The sequence below is a fragment of the Esox lucius genome, chromosome 17, assembly GCF_011004845.1.
Source record: "Esox lucius isolate fEsoLuc1 chromosome 17, fEsoLuc1.pri, whole genome shotgun sequence".
Lineage (NCBI taxonomy): Eukaryota > Metazoa > Chordata > Actinopteri > Esociformes > Esocidae > Esox > Esox lucius.
The window spans coordinates 5,154,116-5,168,990 of record NC_047585.1 but is presented as its reverse complement, the minus strand read 5'-3'; the positions used below and the strand labels follow the sequence as shown (position 1 = coordinate 5,168,990).

Sequence of the window (14,875 nt, the reverse complement as noted above, 5' to 3'; positions counted from 1 at the left end):
TTCTCTAGTATTGGGACAGTACAAATTACTATTTTTGCTGTACATTCATAACAGCAAACGCAGACTCAAAAGGCAAAGCAGAGGCTGGAGCTGAGACTACAAATTCACAGCTCTTTTATGTGTGAAGATTCAATGCCACAGGAAACCTGATCAATTCTAATCAGTTTGAAATACCTGTTAGCCAAATGTCCCAATACTATTTATTAAACTTTTAATAAAATGTTCATATGCCAAAATTGCCAGCAAAAATTGCAATTTTGACTTTACTGTCACAATACTTATGGAGGGCACTGTAAAGCTAGCTGTGTTACAAGTGTGATCAATTTGACATTTTACTCTTAAGTGTTTTGAAAAATAACAGCATACCAAAGCGGTAGGAAGAAAAACGGTAAGGTCTCCCACAATTTAATACCTACAGGGTTAAAAATATTGGACAGGTCAGTGGGGTTAGTCAAATTGTGGCCAGAGGGGGCAGACTCACTACTGAACCACCAGTTTTAACACAGACGGGATTATTTCCACTCAAGCAACCCCAGACACCCATACAGACCTTATAAGCATATGCTTCTTCCATTCTGGATTACATTAACATTTGCATCAACAATGTCACACCCCATAAAATAATAAAGACCTTCCCCAACCAGAAGCCTTGATGAACAGAGAGGTCTGACCATTGCTTAAGGCACATGATGCTGCTTTCAGATCCAGTGAGGCCTACAGTTTATCCAGGGCCAACCTGAAAAGGGGTATCAAGATGGCTAAACATGACCACAAACTGCATGCCCTTCAACAACAACTCCGAATCCCAATGCATGTGGCAGGGCATCCAAGCCATCACAAACTACCGCCGGAAGAACCCTACCCCTTAAGCTTAAGGAAAAGGAAATATAGAACTAAAAGAATAGAGAAATAAGTACAGAAATAAAAGATTTCAGAAATATATACAGACATAAGATTATGAAAAAAAAAAAAACTAAATACAGAAATTAATGATCAAGAAGTTAAATAAATAGGGAAATAATGTTGATTAAAACATTTGTTCTATTTTTGAATGAATATATTTGATACATTTATTTCATATTTTGGCAGGTTTTGTCCTCCATATATTCTATGTACAGTGGATATAAAAAGTCTACACACCCCTGTCAGGTTTTTGTGATGTAGACAAATTTGACAAAAATAAATCATGTCATACCTTTTTCCACTTTTAATGTGACCTATAATGTGAACAATTCAATTGAAAAACAAACTGAAATCTTCAAGGGGGAAAAATTAAAACCTTACAATAACCTGGTTGCATAAATGTGCACACCCTCTTATAACTGGGGATGTGGTTGTGTTCAGAATTAACCAATCACATTCAAACTCATGTTAAATAGAAGTCAGTACACACCTGCCATCATTTAAAGTGACTGATTCATCACAATTAAAAGTTCAGCTGTTCTAGTAGGATTTTCCTGACATTTTCTTAGTTTCATCTCAGAGCAAAAGCCATGGTCCGCAGAGAGCTTCCAAAGCATCAGAACGATCTCAATGTTCAAATATATCAGTCAGAAGGGTTCAAAATGTCCAAAGCGTTAGATATACCATGGAACACAATGAAGACAGTCATCATCAAATGGAGAAAATATGGCACAAGAGACATTACCAAGAATTGGAAGTCCCTCCAAAATTGATGAAAGGACAAGAAGAAAAATGGTCAGGGAGCCTTCCAAGAGGCCTACAGCAACATTAAAGGAACTGCAGGAATTTCTGGCAATTACTGGTTGTGTACTACTTGTGACAACAATCTCCCATATTCGTCATATGAATGGGCTATGGCATAGGGTGGCAAGACAGAAGCCTTCTCTTACAAAGCAAAACATCCATGCCTAGCTGAAGTTTGCAAAATGAAATCCGCCAAAAGAACGTGGGAGCAGGGGCGGCAGAAGGCCGCAGAGCAGGAGCAGGCCGCGGAGCAGGGGCGGCGGAGCATGGGCAGGCTGTGGAGCAGGGGCGACGGCAGGCCGCGGAGCAGGGGCGTGCCGGTAGACCGGCCTACAGCCTGGCCAGCCCACACGGGGTAGGGGAGGCTGAGGAACAGGGTGGCCCGTTGCCGACGCTGGCGACGCCTCTGGCTTGGGACGGCCACTGAGGTAGCCAGCGTTCTAATAGGTTACTGGCAGGGGTCCTCCTCCTCAGAGTCGGAATCTGGCCATTCGAGGAGTTCCCCTACCATCCAACTCTGCTGCCTTCTTTGGGTTAGGTCGGTCATTCTGTCACGTTTCAAAGGAGACAGGCGCAGAGATTTGAGGCGTCTTTTAATAAACACAAAAGCAGAGAAACAAAACAGCGTGCCGGTCACTACGAAATACTCTCAGGTGTCAGGAACACAGAAACATGACCGACAGGGAGAAAATGGTTGAACTAAATACACAGACTAACAAGGGGAACAGAAACAGGTGGGGGCTAAACACAGGTGAAAGGAATAGACCGATTAACTGAAACAAGAACAGGAAAGACCATACAAGGATAAGACAAGCCAAGGACAAACAGAAAACACGAAGCGGAACGGTCCCCTCAGGCTGGGACCATTACAGCAGCATCATGCTTTAAAGCTGTTTTTCTTCAGCTGGAACCGGGGCCTTAGTCAGGGATGGAATTATGAACAGTTCCAAATACCAGACAATTTTGGCACAAAACCTTCAGGCATCCGTTAGAAAGATGAAGAGGAAGTTCACCTTTCAGCACGACAATAACCCAAAGCGCACATCCCTATCCACAAAAGCATGGCTTCACCAGAAGAAGATTAACGTTTTGGAATTGCCCAGCCAGAGCCCAGACCTGAATCCAATTGAACATCTGTGGGGTGATCTGAAAAGAGCTGTGCACAAATCTGACAGATTTGGAGCGTTTTGCAAAGAAGAGACAGAAAAAAAGAGTGCTGTAATAAAATCTAAAGGTGCTTCAACAAAGTATTAGTTTAAGGGTGTGCACACTTATGCAACCAGGTTATTGTGAGTTTTCTATTTTTTATTTTTCCCCCTCAAAGATTTCCGTATGTGTTTCAATTGAATTGTTCAAGTTATAGGTCACATTAAAGGCAGACTTTTTATATCCACTGTAAGTGGGGCTGAAATAGAGCTCTTTTGGTGTTCCAAGACTATTGTGACTCACAAATGACATTTAGACACACAAATCCACCCATGTTATCTGTTTTGCTTTGACAAGAGTTAATGTTTTCAAAGGAAAATGAGAAAAGCTCACATAGTTGTTCTACAAACTTCCTTTTTTACGCGGTTATCGCAGACCAGATGCATATCGCATTTAGACTGGCAAACATTTATTATACAGATAAGATTTTACATATTAAATATTTTTTATGTCATCAAACATTTTATTTGAGTTTTAGCTTCAGGTCATAATCAAAAATAGGTTTTTCAGAAGTGATAAGTCTGCATTGTTTTCATGTGCTTAAGTCTGTTGATGCGGTTCATTTTTCAAAAACGTAATGTCATTGTGTGGTTGAAAGGGCTAAATATCAGTGGTAAAACTTTGTGTGTAAAAAAAAATTCCCCCCAAATTCTAATTCCAAATGAAATTTTCCACTGGGAACTAACTAGGAGCTTCCAATTACTTGCTGAAGTGGCACTGATCAGTCTTTCCATGAGAGTGCACAGTCATTTCAATGCATTCCTTAAATACTTCCACTGAAAGTTGCATGTATTTAGCATACACTGTAATTATGTTTTAAGTCATATTCGTAACAACCCTCATTGATGTCTTGGTCGCATTGGTGTGTAATATATGACACATGTCCCACTCGCACACAATTAGTTGAAATTATATAGTGAAACATTAATTTCACATTTGGTTTGGTAACACTGCAGAGTGTTTTCTGAAATGAAGCATGACAACTGTATTTATTCCAGTTAACACAAGGCTTTAGTTGTTAAATGTTTTATTGGACACTGTTAAGTAGTCCCTGCCTTTTTCGTCAAACAGAACTAAATGGGAAAGGACCTAACTTAAAGGGACATTATGTAGAATGTTCACATTATAACACAAGAAAACATGTATAATACTAGCATAATAGCATCCATTATATCTGCTGTGTATTGGTGGAATAACAGTGTTTCACAAAATTTACTAACCAGATTCATAGAAAAGTCCATCTTAAAAAATATATTTTCTATTGGTCAACCGAAGGCAGAGTGTGGCTTCAATTGTCAAATAAAAAGAGGCATCCCCTTTCCGTGTCCCGGAGACGTGACTATTTCTCCAAAAACGAGCAATGGCAGACAACGGCAAGCGAAATCCCTCAATCATTTGTTTGTTGATACAATCCTACAGAATTCGCTCAATTTCTTTTCATGTGAGAAAAAAAAGCACTGAATAATATTATTTTACTAAGGTGAAAGGTTTTCTAAGTTGAAAATCTGGGACATTTTGATATTTATATTTCTGTGACGTATTACATGCAACACATTTTTTTATTTACATCACCAAACATTTTTCACTGTATTGTCATATAATCTCAGAGAGTTCCTCGTGAAAATGTTATATAATAACGTTAATCTATTATAGACCTGTTGTGCAATACTGAATTTGTTACGCTAAATAAATCAGTCATCCCCTTAGCTTAATGTGCTTAAATTAGACAGTTTTTTCTCATGCTTTTATTTCTTAGAGACCTCCCTGAAAAAAGTTTAACAATTGCACAATTATTATGTCATTCAGTTTTACTGACAGCTCTTTCGACTCTAACTCACTAACGAGGTACAGATGTAAAAGGAAGCAGCACATCAAACTCCCAACTTATTTTTTCTTAACATTTCTATCCTGAGCTTGCAATCTTCACTGTAAGACAGATAAAGGTAACCTATTTTCATAAATTACACTGAAAAATTACATTTTGTAATAAATGATTCATAAAAATCTACAGAAATGCATAGTTCAGAAAAACCTTTAGCTTTTATAGTTGGTATTGCCACCTTTGGCTGAAATAACTTCATGCTGCATTTTCTTGTAACTGTCTATCAGTCTCTTACATTGACTGGGAGGAACTTTTGCCCAAAAGTACTACTTCAACTATGTCATGTTTGAAGGCTTTCTTGCATGTGCGGCCTGCTTCAAGTCCCCCACAGCATTATATATGATTGAGATCTGGGCTTTGACTCCACCATCCCATAACCCTCCATTTATTCTGTTTGTAGCTTTGTGTGTTTTGTATCATTGCCCTGTTGCAAGATTCATGTTCAGTTCAGCAAACAACTCCACCTTTGAATCATCTATCCAGATCACATTGTTCCAGTAGTTTAGGTCTTCACCTATGTGTTTTCTGGCAAACAACACAGAGTTTTTCTTTTTTGAGAGCAGAAGCTTCTTTCTTCCTGACTTCCCATGTAGGCTAAGTTTGTGCAGCCTCTTTCTGACACTTGACTCATGCTCTTCGACACTGATGTCAAACAGGGATGTATGGTCATCTTAGTTCTTAAATCTTTTCTAAGCTAGGTGACCAAAAGTGAAAGTAAAACTTAGTTTGTTAGTTTGAATGTGTTATTACAGTAATTCAGATATATTCCACAAGGGGGGAACAAATAAGGCTTCCCTCTTTAATATAAGGATATAATAATGTTTTGTAATGTAAGGTTTTCCCTCTTTAATATAAGGATATAATAATGTTTTGCAATTATAATGTTTTGTTTGGTGTTATGAATTCACAGCAAACATGAGTTCAAGTTTAACCTTATTTTCATGTGTATTAAAATACAATGAAATACTAGTGCTCTGGCTCTCTCTGCCTTTACATAAAGGACACATATTCACAAAAACACAACATTTAGGGACACTACATTCAATCAATATAATAAATATTAAATATTAAACAATAACATTTTATAAATTCAGTACAATAAATACACAGCAACAGCTATTCATCAGCCTAACTGCTTGTGGAAAAAAGCTATTATAAAGACAGCTATTATTATTTAATGCTCCGGTATCTTTTTTTAGATGGGAGGAGGGAGAACAAAGCATGGGTGGCTGGTGTCTTTAATGATATTTTGGGCTTTCCTTTCACAGCGAATAGTGTAAATGTAATGACGTTGGGGTAGTTCAATTACAATAATTGTGGTTGCTGTTTTTACAGTCCCCTGTATAAATCTACGGTCCTGCACACTCTGTGTTACAGCCTGTCAATATACTCTCTATGGTACAGTAATAAAAATTCAGAAGAGCTTTGGTGCTCAAGCCTCACAAATTATAGTCTGCTGAGCTTTCTTGAGAATGCAGTTTGCATTGACTGTCATATCAACATCAGAATGTTCATGTTTGCGTAGAAAGTAATATTTTTTTGTTTCTTAAAAAGTCTCCATAAGATCGAATTTGTCAAAACTCTTGTACCACTGAGGAAGATGCGAACCGCTTTAGTTTCTCTCTACCCAGTGTTGCCAACTCTCACGGGTCAAACAAGCAACCGCAGCTTCAAAAACAAGTCCAATACTGTTATAGCATGTTACGGTCAATGAATGAGCCAGCAACATATTAAACTGAAGCCACTCAGAGTTTGAAACGCAAAACATGTATTTTAACATCAACAAGCAAACAATGATTTACAAAAAACAATCAAACGTCAACAGCGCGTATATGAAAGGCAGGCACCATCCACTCATCTCTGATCACCTGCGAGCAGAATATGAGAGGAGAGATGGAAAACGAGGGGTCAGGAGCACTAAGGGGCAGAGTAAAAAACATTAGTACCATATGTATCTAGTATTAGTAGGCTATATATATATTATTTTTATATATACAGTATCTCACAAAAGTGAGAAATGTAAATCGCTGGCAACAAATTGGGCCCAAATAGTCATTTTCCCTTCCCAGTGTCATGTGACTCATTAGTGTTACAAGGTATCAGTTGTGAATGGGGAGCAGGTGTGTTTAATTTGGTGTTATCGCTCTCACACTCCCTCATACTGGTCACTGGAAGTTCAATATGGCATCTCATACCAAAGAACTCCCTGAGGATCTGAAAAAAAGAATTGTTGCTCTACATAAAGATGGCCTAGGTTATAAGAAGATTGCCAAGACCCTGAAACTGAGCTGCAGCACGGTGGCCAAGACCATACAGCGGTTTAACAGAACAGGTTCCACTCAGAATAGGACTCGCCATGGTCGACTAAAGAAGTTGAGTGCACGTGCCCAGCGTCATATCCAGACTAAGGACATGGATTACTGGAACCATATCCTGTGGTCTGATAAGACCAAGATTTGGTTCAGATGGTGTCAAGCATGTGTGCAGGGCGGTATTCCAACATGATAACGACCCCAAACACACCTCCAAGATGACCACTGCCTTGCTAAAGAAGCTGAGGGTAAAGGTGGTGGACTGACCAAGCATGTCTCCAGACCTAAACCCTATTGAGCATCTGTGAGGCATCCTCAAACGAAAGGTGGAGGAGCACAAGGTCTCTAAAAACCACCAGCTCTGTGATGTAGTCATGGAGGAGTGGAAGAGGACTCCAGTGGCAACCTGTGAAGCTCTGGTGAACTCTGGTGAGGGTTAAGGTGAAGGTTAAGTTAAGGCAGTGCTGGGAAATAATGGTGGCCACACAAAATATTGACACTTTGGGCCCAATTTGGACATTTTCACTTAGGGGTGTACTCACTTTTGTTGCCAGCAGTTTAGACAATAATTGGTGTGTGTTGTGTTATTTTGAGGGGACAGCAAATTTACACTGTTATACATGCTGTACACTCACTAATTTACATTGTAGCACAGTGCCATTTTTTCAGTGTTGTCACATGAAAAGATATAATCAAATATTTACAAAAATGTGAGGGGTGTACTCACTTTTGTGAGATACTGTATATACAATTATGCTATGTTATGCTTGTTTTTTGTTATAAACTGTAATAATAGATTCTGCTTTGCAGTATCTGCACAGAGCTTTACTGTCATCACGGACCACTTGATGTACACAGTCTTTGTTGTACTTTTTGCCATACTTGGACCACTTTGTTGGCGCCATCGTTTGTGGAAATGTATCTAGTGCTCTGTCATCTAATGTCATGAATGATGACTCATCATCACTGCTGTAAGTGTCTATAATACTCAATACTTCTACCATACTGTTCATACTCCCCATCCTACTCTTTCAAAAATTGCTGCTAGTTTACATTATGTATATTATTGCCTATATTATTATCTATAATTTCAATACCACCACCAATATTGCTGATAGTTTACAGTACTCTTTCTAAACTGCTGCCAGTGTACAGTGTTATGTATATTATTGCTTTCTCTTCTTGTTATATTTTTGCTGTGTATATATTTTTCTTCTGGATTCTCACTACCTAGCTGTAGTGTGCTATGTCACCATTCATTAGCTTATTACACTCATATATTATATTGAATAATTCTACCAAATTGCTGCTAGTTTACATTGTTATGTATATTACTAGCTATATGTATAATCAATTATAGGCTAAGATTGCTACTAGTTGACAGTACACACTTTTAAACTGCTGCTAATGTGCAGTGTTATGTATAGTGTTGCTTTATTTTTTGTCTGGCTATATTTTTGCTTATACATTCTTCTTAACACTCAGTACGGAGTTGTCGGGTGCCTTGTCACAATAATTTAATTGTTCAGGATGACGCTGCGTTGCTCGGTGCATTTGACAAATAAACGTTGAAATTGTAACATCGCTTGGAATTCTAACTTGATTTCTCGCCAAAGAGAGGGAGCTAGGGGCAGGAAAGATCCACGTGGGGATTTGTAGTAGAGCGAATTACACTACAGCACTTACATTATTGTGAGGCTGTGAGCAGACAGTGTCAATCAATGCATTTAGGGAAAGTAGCTACCATAAATGTACAAAAACGAAGTCGCTTCTCAGATTTTCCTAACAAGCGACCAAACCTTTCAAAACAAGCCCAAAAAACGCAACTAGTAATAATTTCAAAAGACTTCATAAAAAAAAAGACCAATGTGCCTATTATAAGCGGACTTGGCAACACTGTCTTTACCGTGAGATACTGTTCTGCTGTGACGTCTGTGTTTCAAATACACACCTACCCTGCGATTTGGGTTCCTATTGGTTGCCACTCTCTTGATTTTGAGATCCTATTGGCACGGAAACCTCATGAATATTACCGGAAAGCAAATTGACGCATACTTATATTCAAGTTCACATCACTCATTCCCTTCCTTCCAAAGCCAGACAGCAACAACCACATATAACACGACTATAACATCCAAAAGAAAACAACCATGTCTGAGAAACTTCCCTTCAAAGTCGGTCAGTATTAATTTACACATTTCATTGTTCGTGCACGCGAGCTTCGAATCGATGTAATGCATCGAGAGGCGACAGCCGGCAAATCTAGCGTAACACTGATTTTGGCCTGGAGAGTTGACTAGCTAAGTAGCTTGCTAGCTTTTCAGCTACATTTCAGCTTCCTGCTTTGGGACATTTTAGATGACAAAACATTTTCTATAATGCGCACTGGCTTTAAACACTTAATAAACCATACCGGATGGAACGCATGGTCTATTTACCGAGCGGCTTTTGGCTTCCCTATTTATTAAAATGAGCTAACATGCATACCGGCATTTTTAGTTTCAACATAATGTATATGTGGTCATATGTAAGATTTTGCTTTGCGTTGAGTAACGTTGCAAAATGAATCGAGTCGACACGCGTAACACCCAAAATCAAGCATGGTTTTATTCTGAATACTTAGTTCTAATGTCTTGGTAGTTGTAGTCCATTTAGTCGAGCTTGGTAGATTCGTTCCTAAGCGGTACTTGGAACTCAAACTACATTTCCTACGTGTCAGTGCGCAACGTCGCCAGCGTTACTTGATTGATGGACACAGGAAAATACAACTATTGTTGATAGTACACGTGGTGCACTAAATCCGAGCTTTATGTGCTTTGATGGTTTAACTTGGCTAGAGGGTTATATTCGACTGTTTATGCTTAACTGAACTTGTGACTTGTCGAAATGAATAGCTACAATTGTTTGTAGTTACTGTTCACGGGGTTGGGGGCAAATAACTTTACTTCAACTTGTTAGAATTCTATATCGGAAACCTCGCATGTCAATTTACAGGTTGACAGGGATTTTCTGAATAAAGGTCAAGTTACTCAATAGCATAATAGTGGCATGTGCTGGCTTAGACTTTGTCCCACAGAAATGTATCATTTACTACACAATATTCTTTCAGTCGGACCAGTGGTTCCCAAACCTCTTCTTGGGGGCCCTAGATATTTTACAACCAACTTAAAGGTCCTCTACATATAGGCTCTTGGTTTTTGCTCATACTAGGTTGGACAATAGACTCTGTGCACCAGCGTAGTGACGAACTTGCGCTTTTGTCTAGAAGTCGGTATTGCAGTTTCCGGTTTACTTACTAATACTCATCTGCATTAGTAAACACCTAAACTCACAACAAGATGAGTGATGCTGTTGTATGGGGAAAAAATAATTATAATGTATGTGACTCATTTAAGTGGGGCATAATTTTAATCAGGAGAATGTCCTCTTTTTAATAAAATATGGCTTGTGCCATTCAATTACTTCAAATGCTGGACTAAAAATAGTCAGAAAAGGCGATTTTTATATATATATATATATATATATATATATATATATATATATATATACTTCCACGTAACGCAGGTTTAAGCACAATTAATACCATATAGGACCAGATGTTTACTTCCTATGCCAGTAGTTTTTTTTTCCAGTTTCGTTGTGAAATGAGGTTACAGTAGTAAAATAAAAGGAGAGACCTGTTTTGGTGTTTTTTTGAGGCTATGGAATTTTAAGCTTAATTCAGGTTAGAAGAGGCTGAACGAAGGTTTGTTTCAATTCACTTGCTATGGGGATGTGCTAGCGTTCCTTTGCCGTTTTTGAGGTTAGGGTGAATTTCTATGCGTTCTATTGTCCTGCCTAATACTACACTAAAAAGGAACACGTTGCTAACTAGCTTAGCCGATAGCCGGCCGTCACACCACAGTAAACTACTTACCCTCGTAGTTGTACAGAACTCGATACGTAGAGTTTGCTTCCCTTGTTCTGCTTGCTTGTTGGAGCAGGGGACCAGGCAGCAACAATTCGATGGACATCACTAATGCTTATTTCAGGCAGGTCTTGGAGACCTCTACTAAAAACTGAAATGTTGGGCGACGCGGGTGATCACCTTAAGTAAACCGGAAAATGATATGCAGACATCTGGCTAAAGCGGAGGTTCGTCCATACGCTTGTGCACAGAGCCTATAGAATGCTTCACAATTCACCCACACCTGTAAAACCACTTAAGAACACTGGCTGAGTTGGAACACTGCTGCTAGGCCATAGCAAATTAATTAAATCGAACCTTCGCTGGGCCTCTCATGATTAGTACTAATAATTCCATTCCTACGAAATGGCACCAACTAATGTGCCCATTTTTGTTTTACTCCTACCGTCGCTTCTTAAGACGAAACTGGAAAAAAGTCTGATGTAGAAAGTAAACATTCAATCCTCTATTGTATGAATTGTGATTACATCTGGGTAACCTGGAGGTATTACAAAAATCACAACTCTATTTATTGTCTAGTGTTTGATTACAAGGTATAGTGTGGCCAAATCATATTTCATTAAAAAGAGATTCTTCATTAAAATGATGCCCCACGTATATACATTGAGATTTTTGCCTAAATAGACTAGCATGCCTGTCCATTGGAAATCAATAGGATAAGCTCAGAGGTCCATGGGGAAAAAAGGGTTTTAGGCAGTAGCACTGGATTACAGTGAATGGCACAGTCTAAATGTATTTAGTTATGAAGCTGAGATTGTCCTGATTTAAATTGGTGTGCAACTTGATAACTCCCCACAATTATACATGAGAGAAATGGCATAAATTACACAGGCAGGTCTGCACATCCAATTTTTTCCCCATTGGATTACAATGGCAGCAAGTGTAGAAAAATGTATTGGTATTTTATGAAATGCCAAAGGCTGATTGTAGATTATATTTTAAATGAAAAGTATAAATAGCAGTTCAGTAAAGATGCATACATATGACATGTATGATTTATTGTACAACTTCTTTGTCCTCCTTGTGCTAGTATGCATAGCAGTAGTGGGGTTTTTGTTTTGATTTGGAACAGGTTCTGAAGACAAGTCGGTGCCACAGGGCTCAATACGATTCATAGGAAGAGCCAGGGTGAAAAAGACACCTAAAATAAGGCCTGTTTTTCCCCGATTTCTAAAACTACAACACGTAGCTTAGATATAAGATGCAGTTAACAAAATTCCCCCCAGAAAAACTGTAGCAAATTTTTTTGAATCCTGATTAGCGGTCCTTGCATTCACAATGGCCGTTCTCAGCAGCAATCCAGTTTCTTCTCCCATTTTGACTGTCTCAGAGGTCATGATTTGCGGCACGTGAACGAGAAGGTAAACCACTAGCCATGGGTTGTTGACAATACGCAGCATGCACACAGCATTTGGTGAGTTTGCGATGTGAGGTAAGGGAGTACTAAGTGATCCCCAGCATTACAATCGCTGCAGTATGCCCCTTTATATCTTTGAGTTAGGTCATGTGACTCGACTGTTCAAGGGCTTGAATGGTTGATTAGTTGTATTAGTGACGCTAGCCCTGGAATCAAAAAGTATACTCTCACTTCAAACCCTTCTATGGTATATTATGTCAAACAACAAATGTTTCCCATATGAATTTTCACATTGCTTGCTAATTTGGAATTTGTAAACAAATTTTAACATAATTAAGATAAGTTTGGTTCATAATGTAACAGTTAAGGTAGAAAACAACTAGTATCTCTATGTAGCACCTTAAAAAAAGGTCTAATTCTAATCTCAGAATGGTGTGGTGGTGTGTGTGGGCTCCCTTTTGGATATTCTGTGTCCCTGAGAAGAGGTTTGGGAATCTCTGAACTAGTCTAATTGTTATTGTAAATTATAATTATTTGATGTCCGGGAATGACATTTGCTTCTGGTTAACATCATAATAGTTTTCTGTCACATGGGCATGGATTGCATTGCATAATCTAAAAACAACGTTACCCTTTGAACCTTTTGGTATGCAGGACAAAACCAGTTATGCTGTGTTTGCAGTTTGCACACATTCTGGGTGTGTCCTTCTGACTGGAGCACAAGGTTAATTTTCACATCTGAAGAGTGCAGTGTTTGATTGCAGCTGTTACAATCCAGTTGTCTGTGAAATTTGTAACTGTGAAACTGACTCTTCTGAGTTCAGCCTGTTATAGGCAGCTACCAATGTCTACCTTTAAGACAAATTTACTCATTCATGGCTTAAATCTGATGTAGATTCTTCTCTTTTTAATTCAACATTGGGCACAAGTGAACATTTTGGATCTGGGAATTTTGTTTTTTCAAGCATTACGTTTGAATAAAACGCCATTCAAACATACGCTGCACCAGTGTTGGTCCTTTTGGATGCTCTACTGGTGAGAGGTATCAGAATATTAGGTGCTGAAATGTTAATTTTTACAGTCCTGTGGAGAAAAAAAATCATTTAATTAGTCATTATGACTGACAACAGTTAAGTGGATACCTCTTGATCCAAACAGTCATTGGTTCTTGATGCTAAATTATATTCAACATCAGGTTTTTTCGGGCTCACTGCCAGTCTCTACAAAGTCCCTGCTTGATCTTTATCAGTCATGAGGTGACCACTCACCATGAATGATGAGTCAGTTGAAGTCAATTGTCATGTGCAGTTCTAGTCCAGTCCACTGCTTTTTCAAGAAAAACTGTTAAAGGACAGACTGTCGATTTTAATCCTTATCGGATGAACCATGTTGAAAGATCATGATTTTGTACATAGTCCCTCCCCTTAAGGGTAACAAACATAATTGGCTTTTTATCTCTCTTGCTAGACGGGTGCCTTTATTTTTGTTGTTCGGGTAAGCGACTAAGTCCCCAAAAATTCAGTATACATTAGAAAGTTCACAACTTTCTAATGCAGACGGGACATTTTTTTGTGCACGAAGTGGAGATAAAATGAACGAATGATCTATCCTTTTAAGTTTAATGATGTTTTATACGTATTGAAATTTGTTCAGTGGTTTTATAGAAAGTGGGTTTATCTGCTTTGACATTCAATGCATGATTAATTAGTAACATTGAATGCTTAGCATACCACTACTCGGCTGTGTAAAGTCTCCACTCCAACAGACTGGTGGTACTAACATTAATTAACAACACAACGCATGCCATGCAACATACTTACAACAAGGTCTTAAAAGCGGACAATGGCACTCTTTCGGATTGACCTCATAATGCTGATCCTCTTCTTAATCTCTGATAATGGCTCCAATGTGATTACTTTTTTTATTTTGCAAGTATACTAACCCATCTCTGAAATCAGGTGGAGTTTTATTTTAAATTTTTTGGCCATGCATGTCTGCCACAGGAACTGGCTCACTTGTCTTCATTGATTTCTCCAAAGTGTACAGAATCGTCTTGTCTGCTCAGATAGCACAAAATACCTCAACTCATTGGATGGCCCCTCACCTTGCAGTAGGTTAGAGGGCCTGAACAAAATGCTAAAGCAGTCAGTTTTTCAGGGCCACCAAAAACTGGAATGTTGATTGGCTGAGTCAATAACCTGACCTGAATCCTATTGAACAAGCATTTCATTTACAAGATAGAAGGCAAAAATGCCCAGAATCAAACAGGAACTAAAGATGGCTGCTCTACAGGCCAGGCAGAACATCACCTGGGAGGCCACCTAGTGTCTGGTGATGGCTATGGGATACATATGTAAAGAATATGCCATATATGACAACACTGAAATGCAATCTTACAATTGGCACTTTAATTGGTTAATATTAAATTGAGTGCGCTGGACTAA

The 14,875-nt window shown here is 38.6% G+C and overlaps 1 protein-coding gene across 1 annotated transcript in view; it reads left to right on the top strand.

Annotated features, from left to right (window-relative positions):
- The first annotated feature begins 9,156 nt into the window (after positions 1–9,156).
- ahcy (adenosylhomocysteinase) overlaps positions 9,157–14,875 on the top strand; it is a 30,073-nt gene continuing 24,354 nt past the window's right edge. Inside the window, exon 1 of the mRNA XM_010902926.5 lies at positions 9,157–9,285. Coding sequence (XP_010901228.1) covers positions 9,258–9,285 — 28 coding nt within the window. The 5' untranslated portion in view covers positions 9,157–9,257. The remainder of the gene's footprint in view (positions 9,286–14,875) is intronic.